Here is a 20,499-nt window from a genome sequence, read left to right on the forward strand (position 1 = left end):
CGCAGGTGATCGTAGGAAGGGGCTGTGCCGTACAGGGCAAAGTGAGGAGTAGGGTGGCTCACCGCCTTCGAGGGAAGACGGTTGAGGAGATGCGTGGCAGTATGAAGGGCCTCTGCCCAATAGGTGGCAGGGAGAGATGCCTGAAAGAGAAGGCAGCGGATCATGTTGGTGGTGGTGCGAATCATACGCTCGGCCCGGCCGTTCTGAGCAGAGGTGTAGGGACACGAGAGACGCAACTGGATGCCGTGAGTGAGGAAGAAAGAACGGGAGGCGTTGTTGTCGAACTCGCGGCCATTGTCGCACTGCAGGGCACGGACCGGGCGCCGGAACTGGGTGGATACCCAGGTGAAGAAGTGAGTGAGGGTGGTAAACGTGTCGGACTTCAGCCGAAGGGGGAAAGTCCAAAGGAAATGGGAGTAGTCATCCAGAATGACTAGGTAGTACTTGTAGCCGGAGAGGCTAAGGACAGGAGATGTCCAGAGGTCACAGTGGACAAGATCAAAGGCCTGAACAGCCCTGGACGTGGAAGTGGAAAAAGGGAGACGTGAGTGACGGCCGAGCTGACAAGCATGGCAGAGGCGCTCAGAAGAGCCCCGAGTATATGAGATGTCGGAGTGGCCGGAAAGCTGGGACATGACGTCAGGTCCAGGGTGCCCGAGGCGGCGGTGCCAAATGGCGGAGGAGGTGGTGGTAGTGGCGAGAACATGTGAAGTGGTGGTAGTAGTAAGTACAGGAGATGAGGCTACTCTGGTGTGGGGAGTGGAGGGCAAGTGAAGAGAATAGAGGGGGCCGGAGCTGTCACAGCGAGCGAGCACAGCATGTGTGGGAAGGTGGCGTATGGTGAGGCCCCATGGGTCGAACTCCATAGAGCACTGGTTGTCACTAGTGAAGCGACGAACCGAGAGGAGGGGATGAGTTAGACCGGGAGCAACAAGGACGTCGTTAAGGCAAAATGGTCCTGGAAGAGCCGATGTACCTACTGAGGTGACCGGGAGGGTGGAACCGTTGCCGACGACGATGGAGGTAGGATGTGAGGGGTGGGGTGGATGGGAGTGGAGTAACGAAGTAGTGGTGGGGGTAGTGTGGAAGGAGGCCCCGGAGTCAACCACCCAATCGGTGGTGGTCCGGGGAGGTGGAAGTGGCGATGGTACGTGGTGAGCGGAGAGGGCCAAAGAAGGTGCCCCGACAGAGGCACTAGGAAGGGAGGGAGATGACACGGGCTCAACCGCTAGGGAGGCGATCGCAGCACGTGGGAAGACAAGCGGTCCAGGCACGTGACGGCCCGCCTGAGGGTGGACCTCGACGCAGTCCCGAAGAATAGGGTTCCAGACGGGATCGAAGGACACGAACATGCCCCGGATGAGCTGGCCGTCGTGGAGGAGGACACGCACCGTCACGAGAGCGGTGAGCGAGGTAAAGCTCATGGCGACCGGTGCAGGCCGGCGCAGGGAGGCGCGGACAGGACAGCCGGGCTGAGTGCACGGCGTCGGGCGACCACGGCACGGGACTGCAGGGGCGCTGCGTGGCGCGGAACAGCAGGGGCGCGGGACCACCGGGCGGGTGCTCCTGGTCGGGTGAAGCAGGGAGGATAAGGCTGCTGAGCAGTGGGGAAGAACCGGCGTCCGGAGGTGGCCGGCGGCTGGTAGGGGAAGGAGAGCCCGCGTGGGACGCCACTCCCCTGGCCGGATCTCGCCCTGCTGGCCCCTGGTCGGACGCCCAGGCCTCTGCGCGGCAGGTGGAGGGAGCCTCGGCCGTCGGCGGGGGTAGGGGCGGCGGCGTCCAGGTCCGGTGAGGCGAGGGGCGGCGTCGGGGCGCCGGATCGGCAGGCGGTGCGGCGGCCTGGGCCGGTCGCGGACGCCTGGGCAGGAGCGGTGGCGCGCCTGGGTGCGGACCGCTGCTCGGTCGCGGGCCGCTGGCGAGGCCGGCCTGGTGCAGACGGGCGCGCCGTCGGGGTCGCGAGCTGACGCGACGCGGCGGCCCCTGGGCGCGGAAGCGGCAGCCTGGCGGCGAGGAGGGGAGGGGGCGCACAAGCGCCGGCGACGAGGAGGAACCGGCCGCTGGCGGCTGGAGAGGTGGAGACGCCGGTCGAGCTGGCGCGCTGGAGAAGGCCAGGCAGCGGCGCGGCTTGGGGGAGAGGAGAGAGGAGTGGAAGGGAGCAGGGCAGGCGGCCAGCAGGGGGCCGACGGCGGGAGGGAGGCCGGCGGCGGCTGCAGGGGGAAGAGTACCCCTGGCGGCTGTAGCTGGGGAGGACCTAAACCTAATCTGATACCATGTAGGAAGCTGAACCCATACCCCTAACCAGGGATGGGGAGTAGTATTAATAGACATAGTAACTGGGCCAGGCCCATTACAGTGAGGGGTGAGACGGTAATTACATGGGGAATACCCCAAACCCTAGAGTCCTAGACGGGTAGTCTAACAACAAGTGCCAAGAGGAAGCGTTCTATGAAAGATGGAGTCACATTTTGTTAATTTTGCCATTATACCTGTGTCATGTAGGAACATAGTTTTTTTCATTTTTTTTCTGGGTAGGATGCCATGTAAGGTGTCACAGGTTACAGTTACAGCATCATCAAACTGCACTGCTACATTTTCATATGTGAAATACAAGTGCTTATGTATTCTATTTTAGAATACAAGTGAATTGTTCACTTTCTTTTGAGCTGAACTGGTACATTTTAGAATACTTTTGAGCTGAACTGGTTGGTGTATGAAAGCCAATGGCATCTATGACTGTTTTTCTTTTTTTTAGTGGTCTATATAAAAGACTCACACCAATTATTAGCAGAATATTCAGCATGCCCGGTTGTTGGGAAAACTAGCTGAATCAGGCAGGGAGCGTTCCACTTCCATTTCGTCTGTCCGGGCTGGAGGTCATGTGGACCGTTGGATCCTGTTTGGGCGGCCAGGGTTTGACGACCAAGTCTCTTTCTCTGCTCCTATGGCCCCACCAGGAGCCTCAGCGTCAACGGCAACAGCACGAAGCAGACAAGCAGATTCTCCCACTCCCTTCTCTTCTCCTGCTCCGGCGCCCGCCTTCGCTGCTCGGGACCCACCTGACCAACCATGGAAGCTGATCCGCCGTTGCCGCCAGCGAGCGCACTGATGGAGGAGCTCGTGGAGGAGGTCCTGCTGCGCTTCCCACCTGCGGACCCGGCAAGCCTCGTCCGGGCCGCGCTCGTCTGCAGACGCTGGCGCCGCATCGTCACGGGCCCGCGGTTCCGCCGCCGCTACCGCGACCTCCACCTCCACCGCGGGCGCGGGGGTTCGCATCCCCCGATGCTGGGCTTCCTCGCCAACGCCGGCGCGGGGACCCGCTTCGTGCCCACCTCCACCTTCCGCCTCGCACCCGCGCGCGCGCGCGCGCCCGCGGACGGCCTCCTCCTCGGCGGCTGGCGCGCGCTCGACGCCCGCCACGGCCGCGCCCTCCTGCGCCGGGACACCGGCCGCGACGCGCCCGTCGACTGCGAGCTCGCCGTCTGGGACCCCGCCACGGGCCGCCGCACGGACCTGCCCCGCCTCCCCTGGTCGCCCTACCCCTACAGCTGGAACGCCGCCGTGCTCTGCGCCGCCACAATCACCGCCTCCGCCTGTGACCACCTCGATTGCTGCGGCGGCGGCGGCCACTTCCTCGTCGTCGTGGTGGGCACCAACCACGCGGAGATGTTCTCCCATGTCTACTCGTCGGAGGCGGGCGCGTGGAACGCGTCCGCGTCCGCGTCCGCTCGGCACCCCGACGACAACGTCGACTTCGCGCCCAGCGCGCTCGCTGGGAACGCGCTCTACTTCGCGTTCCAGACGGGCGCGGCGGCCCTGGAGTACGATTTGGGCACGCGGGAGATGGCGGTGGTGCGCCTGCCGCCGCCGCCACGCTTGGACTGGCAGCGAGCTGTGCTCGCCACAAGGGACGATGGTCGTCTGGGACTCGCCACGGCAGGCAAGTCCACGATCTACCTGTGGGCGAGGGAGGCGCCGCCTCGAGGAGATGGGAGTTGGGTACAGACTAACTATCTACTGGCTAACTACAAAGGAAACGAATGGAAATAACAGGAATATTTGTTGGTAATTTCTTTCTTCCCCTCTCTAACTCCCGTTCACAGTATTTATTACATGACGGCTGACTCAGCGCGTCCAGCAAGACGATGGATATCTTGTATTGGGCTTGCGAACACGACGGCCCAGTCTGATAATTCCAGCTTCGACATCGTCTTGGCCCATTTCCGCAGCCTTTACATCTTCCATCAGAACTCCATCCGGCTGCTGCACCTCGTCAACATGTCTGCTCACATGTTGTCTGCTGACATTCCCCCTGTCTTGAAAGGACGCTTGCCCCCAAGCGACCGCACATGGAAAGCGACGACGGACATCACATTCATCTTCCCAAGAATCCATAGCAGCATCACACCCCGACCACCTGATCAAAACCTGATCGATAGAAGCACCTCCGCGGGAAACCACTCGACGCTGCAGCACTTGGACAGGAACACGAAGAGCGTCAGGCACTGAGGGAAGAGATGCACTCACCAACACATGTTGTTTGACAGAAGGTTTCAACTGGGACACATGGAACACCGGATGCACATGAGAAGAATCCGGTAGCTTCAGTTTATAAGCAACAGCGCCCACACGTTGCAGCACTTCATAAGGTCCAAAATATTTGTATGAAAGCTTATGATTTGCCCGAACAGCCACTGAAGATTGAATATACGGCTGCAACTTCAAATATACCATATCACCAATTTGGAACTCCCTCTCAGACCTGGATTTATCCGCCTGATTCTTCATACGCTGTTGAGCCCGGAGCAGATTGTGCTGAACCACACGCATCATAAGCTCACGTTGCGACAACCAAGCACTCAAATCCGAATGAGAGACTGAATCATCAATAGTCAAACCGAAATGGCGAGGCTGCCTTCCATACAATACCTCAAAAGGAGATTTACCCAATGAAGAATGGAAACAACAATTATACCAATATTCAGCAACTGACAACCATGAATTCCACTTAGAAGGGCAAGCCTGAACAAAGCTGCGCAAATACGTCTCAAGACATTGATTGACGCGCTCTGTCTGTCCGTCCGTCTGAGGGTGGTACGTCGAACTCATCTGCAACTGGGTGCCTGATAGGTGAAATAATTCTTTCCATAAGTTGCTAGTGAAAATTCTGTCGCGATCCGACACAATCGATTCTGGCATACCATGAAGTCGATACACAGCTGCCATGAATACCTGGGCGACCTTTAGTGCAGTAAACGGATGACGCAACGGCACAAAATGAGCATACTTGGTCAAGCGATCAACGACCACCAAAATAGTATTGTAAGATCCAGACTGTGGCAGCCCCTCAATAAAATCCAGCAAAATTGCTTGCCATGCTTGGGTAGGAACCGGCAATGGCTGAAGTAATCCAGGATATCGAGACCTGTCAGGTTTAGCCTGATGACACACTTGACAAGCTGCGACAAATTCGCGCACAGAAGTCTTCATGCGTGGCCAATAAAAGAGTTGCTTCACTCGAGCATAAGTAACAGGAAATCCTGAGTGACCACCAATAGCACTGCTATGTAATGCACTGATCACAGTAGTCTGGAGGTTAGTATTCTGTCCTAACCAAACTCTGTTTTTGTACCGAATAACACCATCCTGGAGAGTATAAGGAGGTTGAGCTGACATTGCTAAAACAGTGAGGAGCTTTAAGGCCTCAGGATCTTGTTGGTAACCTGCAATCACCTCCTGTAACCATGTCGGAGTGGACACAGAAATAGCAACACATTCGCCATCCTCATGTGGCCGGCGAGACAACGCATCAGCAGCTGAATTATCTACCCCTTTTTTATAAACAATCCGATAATGAAGACCCAACAACTTGGTGAATACTTTTTGTTGCCATTGAGTATGGAGTCTCTGCTCGTTGAGATGAGACAAACTGCGATGATCAGTGTAAATAACAAATTCAGCATGCTGTAAATATGAACGCCACTGGTCGACTGCCAACAGAATTGCCAAATATTCCTTCTCATAGGCAGATAATCCCATATTTGTCATTCCCAGGGCCTTGCTCACAAATGCCAATGGATGACCCTCCTGCTGCAGAACAGCCCCCACTCCAGTACCAGAGGCATCAGTTTCTATGGCAAATGGTTTATGAAAATCAGGCAACGCTAATACAGGAGCTGAAGATAACGCTTGCTTAAGAGACTGAAAGGCTGATTCCTGAACATCAGTCCACACAAAGACAGCATGCTTCTTAAGCAATGAAGTTAATGGTTTGGCAATAATTCCAAAATTCTTTACAAACTTCCTGTAGTAGCCTGCTAGGCCCAAAAATCCTCTTAATTCCTTGCAAGTCACAGGTACTGGCCACGACACAACAGTAGACACCTTGGACGGATTAGTAGATACCCCAGCTTGGCTGATAACATGTCCCAAATAAGCAATTTCCTGTCGACCAAAGGTGCATTTGGACAACTTGACCTGCCAAGAATCCTTGAGCAACAACTGTAACACCTGCTCAATATGTTGGAGATGAACCTCCCACGTAGGGCTATAAACCAAAATATCATCAAAAAATACCAAGGCACATTTGCGAAGCAAAGGCTGCAAGGTCTTATTCATGGCCCCTTGAAACGTCGCAGGGGCCCCCGTAAGCCCAAACGACATTACTCGAAACTCATAATGTCCATGATGAGTTTGGAAGGCTGTCTTATGCTGGTCTTGAGGAGCCATTCGAATTTGGTGAAACCCAGCTCGTAAATCCAGAGTTGAAAACCAAGCAGCCCCATGCAACTCATCAAGGAACTCATCAATGACTGGAACAGGAAATCTGGTTTTGACTGTGAGGGCATTAAGGTGACGATAATCCACACAAAACCTGTAAGTGTTGTCCTTCTTCTTGACTAGAATCACTGAAGAAGAGAACTCACTTTGGCTTGGCTGAATAATTCCAGCATCCAACATCTCTGTCACTTGCTTTTCGATCTCAGACTTCAATGCAGGAGCATACCTATAAGGTCGCATATGAAAAGGTTGTGCACCTGGCAACAATGCAATATGGTGATCACAATCCCTGGTGGGCGGCAAACCAGTTGGCACTGCAAATACAGACTGGTAGCGCAGAAGCAGTGACTGTAGATCACCAGACAACTCAGAAATGATAGTCTGGTCCTTCTCATTTAACTCAGTCAAATGGCACACCTCAATCAGAGAACAATGTCCTTTAGAAGATTGCAACCCAAACAATTTAACTTGAGTACCCCTGTAAGGGATGACCACCCACTTCTCAGTCCAATGCACCTCCATAGGACTAAACTGCTCCAGCCAATCCATACCAACAATAAGATCATAAGTCACGAGTGGTAACACACGTAAAGTGGACTGGAACTCGCACTGCCCCAACGACCAAACAGCCCCTACCAACTGTTGAGTACACTGCATTTGACACCCATTGGCCACCTGAACAGACAATTCCTTGGTCATAGGGGTTAATCCTGTAAGGTGCTGGGCCACCCGGGAACTAAGAAATGAATGAGAACTACCCGAATCCAATAATACCAGCAGATCAATTCCTTGAATACCACCCACAAACTTTACTGTTTTAGGTGCTGAAATATCAGTCACAGCAGCTTGAGACAGACACAACTGAAGTTCTGCGGATGCTTCAGATATATCATCTTCCTGTTGGTCAGACAGATCCAGTAACTTCCATAGTTCATCCACCACATGTAACTGGACTGTATCAGCACAACGATGTCCCTTGGCATATTGCAAGCCGCATTTATAACAAAGGCCTTTAGCTTTCCGATATGCAAACAACGAAGCCAGCTTATCTTGAGTGGTCTTTTCAGTAGTAGCAGGAGAGTCAGCAACCTTGGCATTCGGCAACTGACGAGAAGGCAAAGGACCTTTGGAGAAGGACTGAGAATAAGATGACATCTCCATCCTGCGACCGTCTTTCTTCTTGTCACTGACTTCCTCCTGCAATTGCGCCAAAACGACAGCAGTATCCAAATCTTTAGGTCGTTGCACAATTACTACTGATTTAATATCATCACGAAGACCATCAATGAAGCGAGTAGTATAATAAAGAGGATCATCATGAGGATTATATGCATGCAATTGATCTATCAGCTGAAAAAATCTCTCAACATACTCAGTGACAGTAGAATTTTGTCTAATGTGAAATAGCTGCCTAATAAGAAGTTCGTGCTGATTTTTGCCAAAACGGTCCCCAATCATGTGACAGAAATCAGGCCATGTGAGATATGGCAACTGATGCTCAATGGATTGAAGCCATCGTGATGCTGGCCCAGTAAAATTCATCTTAGACACTTTGATCCACACACTAGGGTGTACTGAATACATAGCAAAGTAATCCTCGCAACGCGACTGCCACAACTTAGGACTGTCGCCATCAAACCCAGGAAATGGCATCTTAGGCAGATTACCAAGAGATCCCGAGTACGTATCCAAAGCAGTTCCCCCAAAAACATCATGCGTACTGGACTGGAAATTCTGAGGGAAAAAACTAGGGCCAGCATTCATACCATTGTGCGGGAGTAAGCCGTGAGTATAGGGATACCCAGGGCCTTCCTCCCGGTGGTGGTAAGCATCATGATGTCCGCGTGGTGCGTCGACGTTCATCCGAGGAGCAGACGGACGCGCCACCGGCGGTATGTATGGCATCGACGCATCCGGCCGACGTGGAGGAGATGCGTGGTGCGGCCGCCCCCAGGGTTCGGACATACGCGCGACCTCCGCACGAAGAGACTCCACGCTGGCTTGGGCGACGCCCACAGAGCGCTCGACGTATGGCCTCCAAGACTCCAGAACCGCCGTAGCCGATTCAAGGTTGGCCACACGCCCAGATAAGGCCTCGTCGACGGCATCAATGCGCTCCCATGTCAGAGATTGGAATTCCCCCACCTGAGTCTCCACCTGATGCGACAACGACCGAGCCATGTCCGCTCGAACAGCAGCAGGAACCTCCACCTCTTGCAGCTTGGTCGCCAAGGTGCCGATAGAAGCGATGTTACCCGCCACTGTCTTCTCAAGCGTCTCCCAATGGCGGTCTTGCGCGTCGAGGCGGTCACAGATCTGCTTCAGCAGCCGAGCTTGGGCGGCCATGGTCTGCGCCTGCGCCTCAAGCGCCACAGCGATGCTCGAATCCCCTGAACTCGCCATCGGTGAGGGACGGGAACAGCTGTGCCCAGGATGAACAAAGCCGATACCACTTGTAACTATCTACTGGCTAACTACAAAGGAAACGAATGGAAATAACAAGAATATTTGTTGGTAATTTCTTTCTTCCCCTCTCTAACTCTCGTTCACAGTATTTATTACATGACGGCTGACTCAGCGCGTCCAGCAAGACGATGGATATCTTGTATTGGGCTTGCGAACACGACGGCCCAGTCTGATAATTCCAGCTTCGACATCGTCTTGGCCCATTTCCGCAGCCTTTACATCTTCCATCAGAACTCCATCCGGCTGCTGCACCTCGTCAACATGTCTGCTCACATGTTGTCTGCTGACACAGACCAGAGCCATCGAGCTTGACACGCTGCTCCCTGTCGGTGCCCTCTCGGCCTTTGTTGATGTGGTTAGCTTTGTGGATGGCGTCGGTGTCGTGTTTGTGCGGACGGGCGATGGGCTATTCACCATTGATCTGATGTCTCGCCGGGTCACAAAGGTATTCAAGGACACTTTCTTCTCCGGCATTTTCCCCTACATGAGCTTCCACACTCCAGGTAATTGCCTCTTTTGGGTTCACCCTGTATGTCTTTATCCCAGTCCCAGTAGCTTTGCTTGTATGTGATGAACGATGAATTAGTAAAGTGGAATATCACGATCCAATAAAGAAAATGCATTCCTCTTATATAGGTATGCTACCATACTTCAAATCAGAGGATATGCCGAGAATTGTTTTGCCATTTGTTATACCTGTAATGAGCAGAATGTGGGGTCTTGAAAGTTGAAACTTATCTGGTATCTCAATATAGGCTGGCCCAGTAAACTACCCAGCAGGTGAATGGATACACTTTAAATTTCTTGGATACTATCTTTCAATGTCGCCTGATAACATAGATGATATCAATGCCACACAAAGGATAGCTGCTCCTGGTAGCCTGTTTAATTACCCAGCAACATGTTTTTCGTGTACTGTCAGAAACCATTTTCTAGTAAGAGCTAATAGGTTTTCAACCAGCTGATGTAATTTCCTAAATTTCTGTATGTAGCACTGGAAGTTGCCTCAACTGGTGAGGGGCCAAGTTCAGGTACTTAAGGTGCTTATGTGCAGGTTTCTCAGTCAAGGGGAAACTTAGTTGCCTCTCGGTGGGTTCTTGCTTTTAATTCAAGGGCTCTAAGTTTTTTCTAAAGGATTCTATCTTGTAAATTTGTTAGTTTGATCACTGCCTTGTGTAGTTGTGTGTGAACTGGTAAATGTGTGTGTGTTCTCCTGAACTGTAGCTTGCAAAGAAATCCTAGAATGAATGTGATTTCCCTTCTGTGTACATATGTATGCTCAAGAAAACAAGCATTTGAAGTGAATGTTCTGCACTTTCGTATGTGCTGCGTAACTTTTACTTAATTTTAGTTTGATTTCATGTCTTATGGCCTGAAACATGAGAGCTGAGGAAAAAGAAAATAATTCCTGACATCTATTTTCTGCCATTTTCAATATAGGAGGTGTTCAAAGCTCTCAAGCACTCAATTAGATTTTGGTAAGCACTAGTCATTGTTAGAGTTTGACTGTGTACGTGTGTGCTGGGTCTTGAGCCTGGCCTACTCAGCCGTCCAACCCATAATAGGCGTGTTTTTTGTGTTGGGTCTTGAGCCTGGCCTATTCAGTCGGCTGGTGGTGATCATGTCTAGTGGATCTCTGCATGTAGCCATGTGGTGACTTCTTTCCCTGGCTCTCCTAGTGTGTAGTACATGCAGACACTTGTATATGTATATTCATTTTCATGGTAATCAGAGCCTAGGTTAATCACGTGCTCTTTTTTTTTCTTTCACACCCAACACAAAATCTGGTATACAGAGAATACATCAGTTTCTAATCTAACAATCTGATTTTTGTGATCTTCGTATCATAAGTTCACTAACAGAGAAATTACATAGTAGATAGTGATGGCTCACTGTTACAAATAGCAAAAGCTCAGAATTCAACAACCAAGGGTTGTACCTATGGAAGTAGCCAATCAGTAGCAAGTGTAAGCAAATAAATAAATAAAATCGATAAGAATAGTAAGGTAAATGTCCCAAAAGTCATACATGTGAATAGAATATTGACTTTCGCAATTTAGTTTTTTTTAATGTTTTTGCTTCTTGAGCCCAATTGTTCTTATATATTCCCTTGCTCTCCTTGGAGTTTTGACATGAAGCATAGAATACAGACTACAGAGTGAGTTTTTTCATAGTTCTTACCCTTCTTACAGCGTTGTCTCCTCAGGAGCAAGAGAGAACTCCCAAATGGAAAGTTTCCTTTCTGCAGTCCTGGGTGAGCTGATATCTCGATCCATAAATTTGATCATCAACAAGTTGTCAAAGGTGAATATGGAGGAAAGCCTACAAAGGGCTCTTCTCCGAGCACAGGTCATCATTGAGGAGGCCATGGGACGGCACATCACAAATCAAGTCATTCTCCTGCAGCTGGGCGTGCTGAGGGACGCCATGCACCGAGGCTATTACGCACTTGATGCATTCAGGTACCAGCCTCACTATGGAGAAGATGGCAATCCAGCTGTTAGGCGCTTTGTGCGCCTATCCAAGGTACCCTGTGCAAAGGATCTCTATTTCTCCGGTCCAACTGTACAGTTTCAGGAACAACTACAAGAGGCACTTGACAAATTGAGCTCCATGATTGTTGATATGAATGAGTTGGTCATGTTCTTGATGAGCTACCCTCGCCTGTATCGCCAGCCATACAACAAGCATATCCTTCTGGGTAACTGCATGTTTGGTCGCCAGATGGAAGCACAACTTGTCATTAATTTCCTTTTGCACACAAAACCTCATAGTTCTGAAGAATTGGACGTCCTGCCAGTTGTTGGTCCACATAGAGTCGGTAAGAGTACACTAATCGCTCATGTTTGCAAGGACGAAAGAGTCCGTGATTATTTCTCAGAAATCTTGTGGCTGCATGACTCTGATTTTACGGATGATGAGCTAACTTTGAGACAGGGATGTGCAATGAAACGACAGTTTTTTTTGTCAAACTTTAAGAAAGGCAAGAGATTTCTAGTTGTGATTGAACTATATGGGAATCTCTGTGAAGATGCCAGGAATAAGTTTTACCGTTCTTCCAGACAGAGCTTTCTTAGTGGTAGTAAAATCATAGTCACAAGCTGTTCAGACAAGATCGTAAAGTTTGGAACGGCACCAGCTCTAACTCTGAAGCACCTGTCTCATGAGGCCTACTGGTATGTCTTCAGGACACTTACATTTGGAAGCATTGATCCTGAGATGCACCCTAGGCTTGCTCAGCTGGCCATGGAGATAGCCAGACTGCAGATTGGTTCAATCAATAGTGCACATACCATCTCTTATTTGTTGAGGGACAATTTTGACATACACTTCTTGTGTAAGGTGCTGAGCTTCACGTCACCCAGGCGCATATCTCCAAATTCGGCGTGCATCCTTTTGATCTTCTAAGCAAAAACGAACCTGTTCAGCTTGGAAGAATGACTTCACCTTCTGAAGATTTCATAATTTGTCATCAGTATCACCGCTCTCCCCACGAGGAGGTTCCAGAGATAAGATTACAAGATGTGTTCTATGGAAGCATTAAGAAAAATGGAAAATTTGAGGTCCTAGTATGGAGATCTCAGATACCCCCCTACTACAGCTATGTCCATGCTTGTGAGAATCGAGAGCGAAAAAATACAGGTGCCAAGAGGAAGCGTTGTATGAAAGATGGAACCACATCTAGTTAATTTTATCATTTTCTGGTTTATGCAGGAAGATAAATAATTTTTATTCACTTCTTTGGGGTAGGATGTCATAAGTTACAGCAGAGTAAATTCTGAAGTGTGCTACATTTTCATATCTGTAGTGTAAGTGTCTATCTACATAATGACACATGAGTTAGAGGCATATATTTTTCATGGGATTTGGTGGATTCTTCCCCTGTTGTCGGTTTTACTCTAGATAGCCGCCTCAGCCTGGGCTTTAAGCCTGTGTAACTGTGTTTTCAGTTCTATCTTTTCAGTTCAACCCCAGCAGGGCATTTTGTGGCCAAGAAAGAGTTTGCATGACCGATTGACTAATCAGCGCCCTCTTGGCAGCCAGGCAGAGTCTCGTTGGTACAAGAAGATTTGGCACCCCACCAATCTCTGGCCAAGAAAGAGTTGGAAATTGGTCCCAAAAGTCATGCATGTGAATAGACTATTGACTCTCGCAATTTAGTTTTTTATTATATATGTTTTTGCTTCTTGAGCCCATGGTTCTTAGGCCCCATTTGGTTTGGGGTGACTAAAGTTTAGTCACCTTTAGTCTCTAAAGAAACAAACATGGTGACTAAATTGAGGTGACTAAATTTTAGTTCTTTAGTAAACTAAAATATGATTTTTACCTTATTTGTCCTCTCCACTTTGTTTTTGCAGCAAACATTAACTAATTAATACGGGTAATACAGTTATTATTCACATCAATTAATATTTTTTAGTCCGATTTAGTCACTGCAACAAAAACGGGGTACTTTAGCGTTTGGTTACAATGACAGAACGAGACGGTATAGGACGATCCCTCAAATAAAGTTGTTTGGTTCAGGATTAAGGGTTGAGACATGACTATATTAGTGTTTGGTTACAATGACAGAACGGGACGGGATGGGATGATCCCTCAAGTAAGTTTGTTTGGTTCAGAGTCAAAGGTTGGGACAGGACTATACTAGTGTTGTCCCCAATTGTCCCTCAAAATTAGAGGGACGAGAGAGCAAGGTTATTAAAACGACGAAACGTTGAAACGCTCATGGGTGAGTTTTAACTTTTAAATGGTTTAAACAAAGTTTAAACGTAGTTTTAAACAACATAGGGAAATTTCAATATATCATAATTTCAGGCAATTATATCAAGTCAAATACCAAACAACCAACATAAGTTCACATAATAATATTGTGCAAAATGACATGTCCACAACCACATTACCACAATAACACAAGTTCAACTAATAGCAAGTCGGCAACTGCAAACAAAGTAGAATGAGATGTCTAATAGTCCACAATCACAAACATAGCACAAAAGCAACTAAAGTAGAATGCCATGTCTACAACCACAAGCACACAAGAGTTACTCAAACACTCAATAACCATCATCCAAATCATCTAAACCAACATCATCCTTGTCTTGCTCATCACCACGGCCACCACTATTGTTTGTTTCTTCTTCATCATCCATGTCAAGGTCGTCAAGCACAAAATTGTCATCGTCTTCATTCTCATCACCCTCATCAACACCATCTTCATCATCCTCAAGAATTGGCACTTGAGTACCATGAGCTCTCCTAGGAAAGTAGCGGCCTTGAATTTGGATTAATTAGGCTGAACAACTAGAGGACGGTCTCTGCCATTACTCACCAGTGAAGCAAAGCTAGAGGGCGGTCTCTGTAGTGGCCGGCGGACAGCGGGAGCGGCCTGGAGCGTGGCCTGGAGCGGCTGGACTCTGGAGCGCGGCTGAGCGGCGGCCTGGAGGAGGCTGCACGGGGGAGGAGCGGCGGCCTGGAGCAGAGCGGCGGCCTAGGGCAGAGCAGTGGCCTGGAGTGTCGCGGCCTGGAGCGGAGCGGCGGCCTAGACTTCCTGGAGTGTCTGGAGCGCGGCTCTGGTGAGCAAAAACCGTAAACCTGGGCAGGAAATTGGGCTGGGCCGTTAAACGCTCAAAACGTGGCGCGCCAAAACGTGACGTTTAAACGTCGTTAAACGACGTTTTACGAAGAATCGTAAAATGTTTCACCGTTTCGGTTTCTTCCAGCGTTTTATAGTTTAAACGACGTTTAAACGTCGTTTTAATAAGCATGCGAGAGAGGACGTCTCTGTCCTGGCTGCCCCGCAACCAAACGCACCCTAAAGAACCAAACGGGGCCTTATATATTCCCTTGCTCTCCTCGGAGTTCTCAAGTGAAGCATAGAATACAGTCATACAGACTACAGAGTGAGTTTCAGAAACATCAATACTCATCTTGTGTTTTCTTAGTTCTTACCCGAGAACTCCCAAATGGAAAGTTTCCTTTCTGCAATCCTGGGTGAGCTGATATCTCGATCCATGAATTTCATCATCAACAAGTGGTCAAAGCCACTGACACTGGACATGGAGGAAAGCATACAAGGGGCTCTTCTTCAAGCACAGGTCATCATTGAGGAGGCCATGGGACGGCACATCACGAATCAAGCCATGCTCCTGCAGCTGGGCATGCTAAGGGACGCCATGCACCGAGGCTATTACACACTTGATGCGTTCAGGTACCAGCCTCACTATGGAGAAGATGCTAATGATCCATCTGCTAGGCGCTTTCTGACCCTATCCAAGGCACCCTGTGCAAAGGATCTCTATTTCACCCGTCGAACTGTACAGTTTCAGGAACAACTACGAGAGGCACATGACAAATTGAGATCCATGATTGTTGATATGAATCAGTTGGCCATGTTCTTGATGAGCTACCCTCGCCTGTATCGCCAGCCGTACAGCATGCATATCCTTCTGTGTAACTGCATGTTTGGTCGCCAGATGGAAGCACAACTTGTCATTAGTTTCCTTTTGCACACAAAACCCCATAGTTCTGAAGAATTGGAGGTCCTGCCAGTTGTTGGTCCACTCAAAGTCGGTAAGAGTACTTTAATTGCTCATGTTTGCAAGGGTGAAAGAGTCCGTGATTATTTCTCAGAAATCTTGTGGTTGCATGACTGTGATTTCACGGATGATGAGCTAAGTTTCAGACAGGGAGGTGCAATGAAACGTCAATTTTTTTTGTCAAACTTCAAGAAAGGCAAGAGATTGCTAGTTGTTATTGAACTATATGGCATTCTCTGTGAAGATAGATGGAATAGGTTTTACCGTGCTTCCAGACGGAGCTTTCTTAGCGGTAGTAAAATCATCGTGACAAGTTGTTCAGACAAGATTGTAAAGTTTGGAACAACACCAGCTCTAACTCTGAAGCACCTGTCCCCTGAGGCTTACTGGTATTTCTTCAAGACACTTACATTTGGAAGCACGGATCCCGAGATGCACCCTAGGTTTGCACAACTGGCCATGGAGATAGCCAGACTGCAGATTCGTTCAATCAATAGTGCATATGTTACCTCTTATTTGTTGAGGGACAATTTTAGCATACACTTCTGGTGTAAGGTGCTGAGCTTCTTGAGAGGGGTCCTCCAGGCGCATATCTCCAAATTCGGCGTGCATCCTTCTGATCTTCTAAACAAAAACAACCTTGTACATCTTGGTAGAATGGCTTCACCTTCTGAAGATTTAATAATCTATCATCAGTATCACCGCTCTCCCCAAGAGGAGGTTCCAGAGATAAGAATCCAAGATGTGGTGTATGGAAGCATTAAGAAGCAAGGAAAATTCGAGGTCCTAGGATGGAGATCTCAGATACCCCCATACTACAGCTATGTCTATGTTTGTGAGATTCGAGAGCGAAAAATTACAGGTGCAAAGAGGAAGCACTGTGTGGAAGATGGAGCCACATCCAGTTAATTGTATCATTTTCTGGTTTATGCAGGCAGGTAAATACTTTTATTCACTTCTTTGGGGTAGGATGTCATAAGTTACAGCAGAGTCAATTCCTTCCCTGTTGTTGGCTTTACTCCAGATAGCAACCTCAGCCTGGGCTTCAAGCCCGTGTTTTCGTTTTTATCTTTCCGGTTCAACCCCAACAGGTCATTTTCATGATTGTAAATGGAGCCTCATGGTCATGTTTGGTGGTTTGCATAGTCTAGTTGGTTCAGGAAGATTTGGCACCCCACCAATCTCTGGCCAAGAAAGAGTTGGAAATTGACTGTAGTTATTTGTAACAAAAACACATGACTGCATAGGCATGCAAATCTGTCAAGGGCCTGTATCTGTATTGTAACAGTACAGCACTTTGATCTGGTATACTGCTTGCTCTGCTTTCTTGTGCACGTTTGACTAAAACCCTTCTCAGTCCTCCTAGTTTAGGTACGAAACAAACAAGGCCTCATTGGGAATTTATAGTGCAAAATTTGGCCTAGAGGCAGGCAACTCCTGGCCAGCCAGTTGGTTAAAAAATTGCATCTTTTTGAGGACACTGCTCAATGTATAGCAGTTGCTAAGCTAACAATCTATTTTTTGTGACCTTGATACCATAGGTGGTCTACAGAGTAGTTACACAGATCATAGATGGCGATGTCTGAATGGTTCATTTAGCGAAGACTTGGAATTCAACAGCCAAGGGCTGTACTGTACGGATTCTCTGGAAGTATCCAGCTGGTAGCAAGTTCAAACAAAAATAAAAGGTGGAGTCAGGCGAAGACAAAAGCAGTCCCAAAGGCCCTGAGGAGCCTACCCCGCAGCAAACTGCAAATCATCTTCTGCATGTCCTCTCTGAGATCGATACTTGAAGGTTTGCGCGTCTGTGTTACCTAGAGGGTTTCTCTAGACAAAGTTCTTTTAGGCCGTGTTTGGAACACATGAATTTCAAGGGGTTCGCATATAAATTTCACAGAAATCAGCTCAGATTTATTCGTGCATGAAAAACGCAGGAACAGAGGGGGGAAATCGTGTTCCAGACAGCTCATATATAGCTCGCTGTCGAACGGGCGGGCGGCTTTTGTAGTCTTCATAATAGTCTTGTTTGACGAGGAAGCTTCCAGGTATCTATTTTCCAGAGATTATTCTGTGTCACATTGTCCATCTTCTCCTGCATTGGTCTTTGTTTTTCTTGGAATATATCAAACTAGATGAATACCCGTACGTTGCTGACGCACTTTCACCCCCCTTGAGTTGGAGGAGACGTCTATACTAGCTCTGCATACCAACAGACAAAAAAAATGGAGTTGAAGAATGGCCGCCACTCTGTTTGGTGGATAGCAAGAAGATTCTCAACCAATGCAACCAAGCTCTAAAATTTCAGGACCGTGACTCAGTCACTGGGTCATTCAAACCATGACAAAATCAGCTGGAACCAGAGCCGGGTTCTCCTGATGCAGAGCATAGATCTTGTCGGTCATTCCCTCCTTGCGATAAGCCTCCACCAAGATAGAGTACGTCGAAGCATCAGGCTCGCACTGCGTATGCTTCATGCGCCTGAACACCCTCTCCATCTCCACGAGATCGTCCGCTCTAGCGCACGCGCCAAGAACAGCATTGTGGAAAGGCGTGTTCACGGGCACGTCGAGCCTCTCGGCGAGCTTCACCATGCCCACCACCTTATGGAACTGGCCTGCCCTGCTGAACCCGTCGATCAGGCAGCAGAAGGTCTTAGTGTCCGGCCTCATGCCCTCGGAACGCATCTGGTTGAACGCGTGCTCCATGTTCCCGGCGTCGCCGGCCTCAGCAAATGCTTCGATCACGTTGTTGTACGTCGCGGTCGTCCACGGGAACGCGAGCTTGCGCATGTGCTCCATGACTGCGGACATCTTGTCATACATCCGCCGCTTCCCGTAGGCGCCAATCAGGATGTTCAGCGTGCGGGTCTCCGGCTCGACCCCGTAGCCTCGGAACTTCTCGTACCATCTCTCCATCAGTTCAACCTCGCCCCGGTTCCCGAAGAGGCTGAGGATGATGTTCATGGTCCAAACGTCCGGTTTGCATGACACGCTGTCGAGCATGTCGGAGAGCACTCGCTCCATGTCGTCCAACCGCCCGGCCTTCCCGTAGCCGCTGAGGACGATGTTCTGTGTGACCGTGTTGGGTGATATGGAGCGCTCCGCCATGTCTTTGTACATGGCGTCGGTGAGGTCGAACCTGGCAGCGTCAATGCAGGCCTTGATGATGGTGCTGTAGGTGTAGACGTCAGGCTGGCATAAAGGGGAGCTCTTCATGTCGTTGAGGAGCTGGAGTGCCTCGTCCAGTAGGCCGCTTCGGCAGTAGGCCCCGATCAAGGCGGTGTAGAGCTCGGGGGTGGGCTGGCATCCTTGCTGCAACATCTCGTCGAAGAGTTGGTGTGCACGGGTCGGCTGCCCTGACCGGCCCAGCAGCACGATGAGCTTCATGTAGGTGCCCTCTTTGGGATGGTAGAACGGCTGCTCCTTGAGCATCTCAAAGACCTGACGCCACCGATTCGCTATCAGTGTCAGTAACAACATCGCAACGATTTCATTTCCTCAAATAAAGGATTGAATCTAACTAGCAATCCAGGGGAACTATGGATTTTTGCAGACGGTGGAGCAATGCAAACAAGCGGGAATCATAAGTGACCGGCGGTGGTGTTTTACCTGGAGCGCCTCTTGCCAGTTCTTGGAGCTGACGCGGTCCGCGAGGGCCTCGGTGACGGTGCACGCCCACGCCTTGGCGTCCGCGCGGGCGTCCAGCCGCTTCTTGACGTTCTTGAGGGGAGTCCTCGGCGTCCCCGAACCGGGGGCGGCGGCGGCGCCCGGGAACTCGCCGGCCTTCCAGTGCCGCTTCCCCTGCGGCGGCGCGGGGGCGGGGCGGACGCCGTCCGTCCCGGGAAACTCCCCGGCCTTCGAATGCCGGTTCCCTAGTGCGGGGCGCCTTCCGCCGCCACCTCCTCCATCGGCAGCGGTCCCCGGGAACTCCCCCGCCTTCCAGTGCCGCTTCCGTTCCTGGAGCTGGTGAGACTGGGACGAAGACTCCGTGGGGCGGCGCCTCTCCTGAGACGGAGCGGGTCGGCGCCTCTCCTGCGACGGGGCGGGGCCGCGCCTCTCCTGCGACGGAGTTACGCGGCCTCCGTGCCTCCCCACGGCCGACGGCGGCCCCGGGCCCCATCGGATAAGAAGCCGCGGTGGCGGCGGCGGCGCTCGGGTGTTGGAGAAGAGGGCAGACCCCGTGCAGGGGGAGGCGGTGTAGGCCGGAGGGCCCATGAAGACACGTGGGGGAGTGGATTTAGGAGAGGGAGAGGAATTGTCGTCGCTTAGCAGGCCGCGCTCCGGCGGCGGGAATGCATGGGGGCTCGCCGCCGCACCGCGCGCGCCATGGACAGGGCCGCGCGGTTGGGAGCGGGGTGGGATCGGAGCTCGGTTGGTGCTCCGCCGCAGCGCTGCCGGCTCTAGACCGGCGTGGAGGTCGCCGAGGAAGAGAGGAGAGGGATGGAGCAAAGGAGGGGATAAGGTTCTGAGATTCAGGAGACGGTGATGGGCAGTGCGCGCTTTGGCCTCTGGGCCCACAAGTCAGTGACTTCAAGACTTGGGCGCCGTTTTCTCTATTTCTCTATTTCTCCGTTTGGAAACTTCGGGGATCGATGGGAAAATTAGCTTATTTTTTCACTTAATTCACAGGAATTATGAAAGTGATTTAAATTTCTAATCTAGCCCTTATAGAGAATAAAACTGGCAACTCCTAAATGGATCACATTTTGTACCTATGCAAA

General features: G+C 50.4%; 3 protein-coding genes and 1 pseudogene across 7 annotated transcripts; 3 read left to right on the forward strand and 1 right to left on the reverse strand.

The window, feature by feature from the left end:
- Positions 1 to 2,648: 2,648 nt before the first annotated feature.
- LOC103631902 (uncharacterized) lies at positions 2,649 to 11,658 on the forward strand. 5 transcript variants are annotated; one of them, XR_004851314.1, is made up of 4 exons: positions 2,649 to 4,062; positions 9,536 to 9,746; positions 9,880 to 10,023; positions 10,236 to 10,565. XR_004851314.1 is itself a non-coding variant. In XM_035960788.1 (2 exons), the coding sequence occupies exon 1, from the start codon at positions 3,067 to 3,069 to the stop codon at positions 4,045 to 4,047; it is 981 nt and encodes a 326-aa protein (XP_035816681.1). In that variant the 5' UTR covers positions 2,649 to 3,066; the 3' UTR covers positions 4,048 to 4,062; positions 10,236 to 10,565. The 5 variants fall into 5 exon arrangements, 1 of the variants encoding a protein (XP_035816681.1); XR_004851315.1 differs by lacking the exons at positions 9,536 to 9,746; positions 9,880 to 10,023 and adding an exon at positions 11,436 to 11,658 and having other exon boundaries at positions 10,236 to 10,332; XR_004851313.1 differs by lacking the exon at positions 9,880 to 10,023.
- LOC118471903 (putative disease resistance RPP13-like protein 1) lies at positions 11,451 to 13,145 on the forward strand (annotated as a pseudogene).
- Positions 13,146 to 14,324: 1,179 nt separating this feature from the next.
- LOC109939247 (putative disease resistance RPP13-like protein 1) lies at positions 14,325 to 17,800 on the forward strand. The gene is made up of 2 exons (XM_020540770.3): positions 14,325 to 16,717; positions 17,321 to 17,800. Exon 1 carries the CDS (start codon positions 15,207 to 15,209, stop codon positions 16,686 to 16,688), a length of 1,482 nt encoding a protein of 493 aa, XP_020396359.1. The 5' UTR covers positions 14,325 to 15,206; the 3' UTR covers positions 16,689 to 16,717; positions 17,321 to 17,800.
- On the reverse strand, positions 17,674 to 20,189 carry LOC100281431 (uncharacterized). The gene is made up of 2 exons (NM_001175878.2): positions 19,388 to 20,189; positions 17,674 to 19,219 (listed from the first exon to the last, which is right to left on the reverse strand). The coding sequence occupies exons 1-2, from the start codon at positions 19,991 to 19,993 to the stop codon at positions 18,110 to 18,112; spliced, it is 1,716 nt and encodes a 571-aa protein (NP_001169349.1). The 5' UTR covers positions 19,994 to 20,189; the 3' UTR covers positions 17,674 to 18,109.
- Between the last annotated feature and the right edge of the window lie 310 nt (positions 20,190 to 20,499).

The sequence above is a fragment of the Zea mays genome, chromosome 7, assembly GCF_902167145.1.
Source record: "Zea mays cultivar B73 chromosome 7, Zm-B73-REFERENCE-NAM-5.0, whole genome shotgun sequence".
Taxonomy (NCBI): Eukaryota; Viridiplantae; Streptophyta; class Magnoliopsida; order Poales; family Poaceae; genus Zea; species Zea mays.

Bases quoted from the DNA above. Each gene is read 5' to 3' on its own strand.
- LOC100281431 (NM_001175878.2), bottom strand. From the start codon at position 19,993: ATGGGCCCTCCGGCCTACACCGCCTCCCCCTGCACGGGGTCTGCCCTC. The intron at 19,220-19,387 runs GTAAAACACCAC...CGGTGGCGTCAG, and splicing joins ACTGGCAAGAGGCGCTCCAG to GTCTTTGAGATGCTCAAGGA.
- LOC103631902 (XM_035960788.1), top strand. From the start codon at position 3,067: ATGGAAGCTGATCCGCCGTTGCCGCCAGCGAGCGCACTGATGGAGGAG.
- LOC109939247 (XM_020540770.3), top strand. From the start codon at position 15,207: ATGGAAAGTTTCCTTTCTGCAATCCTGGGTGAGCTGATATCTCGATCC.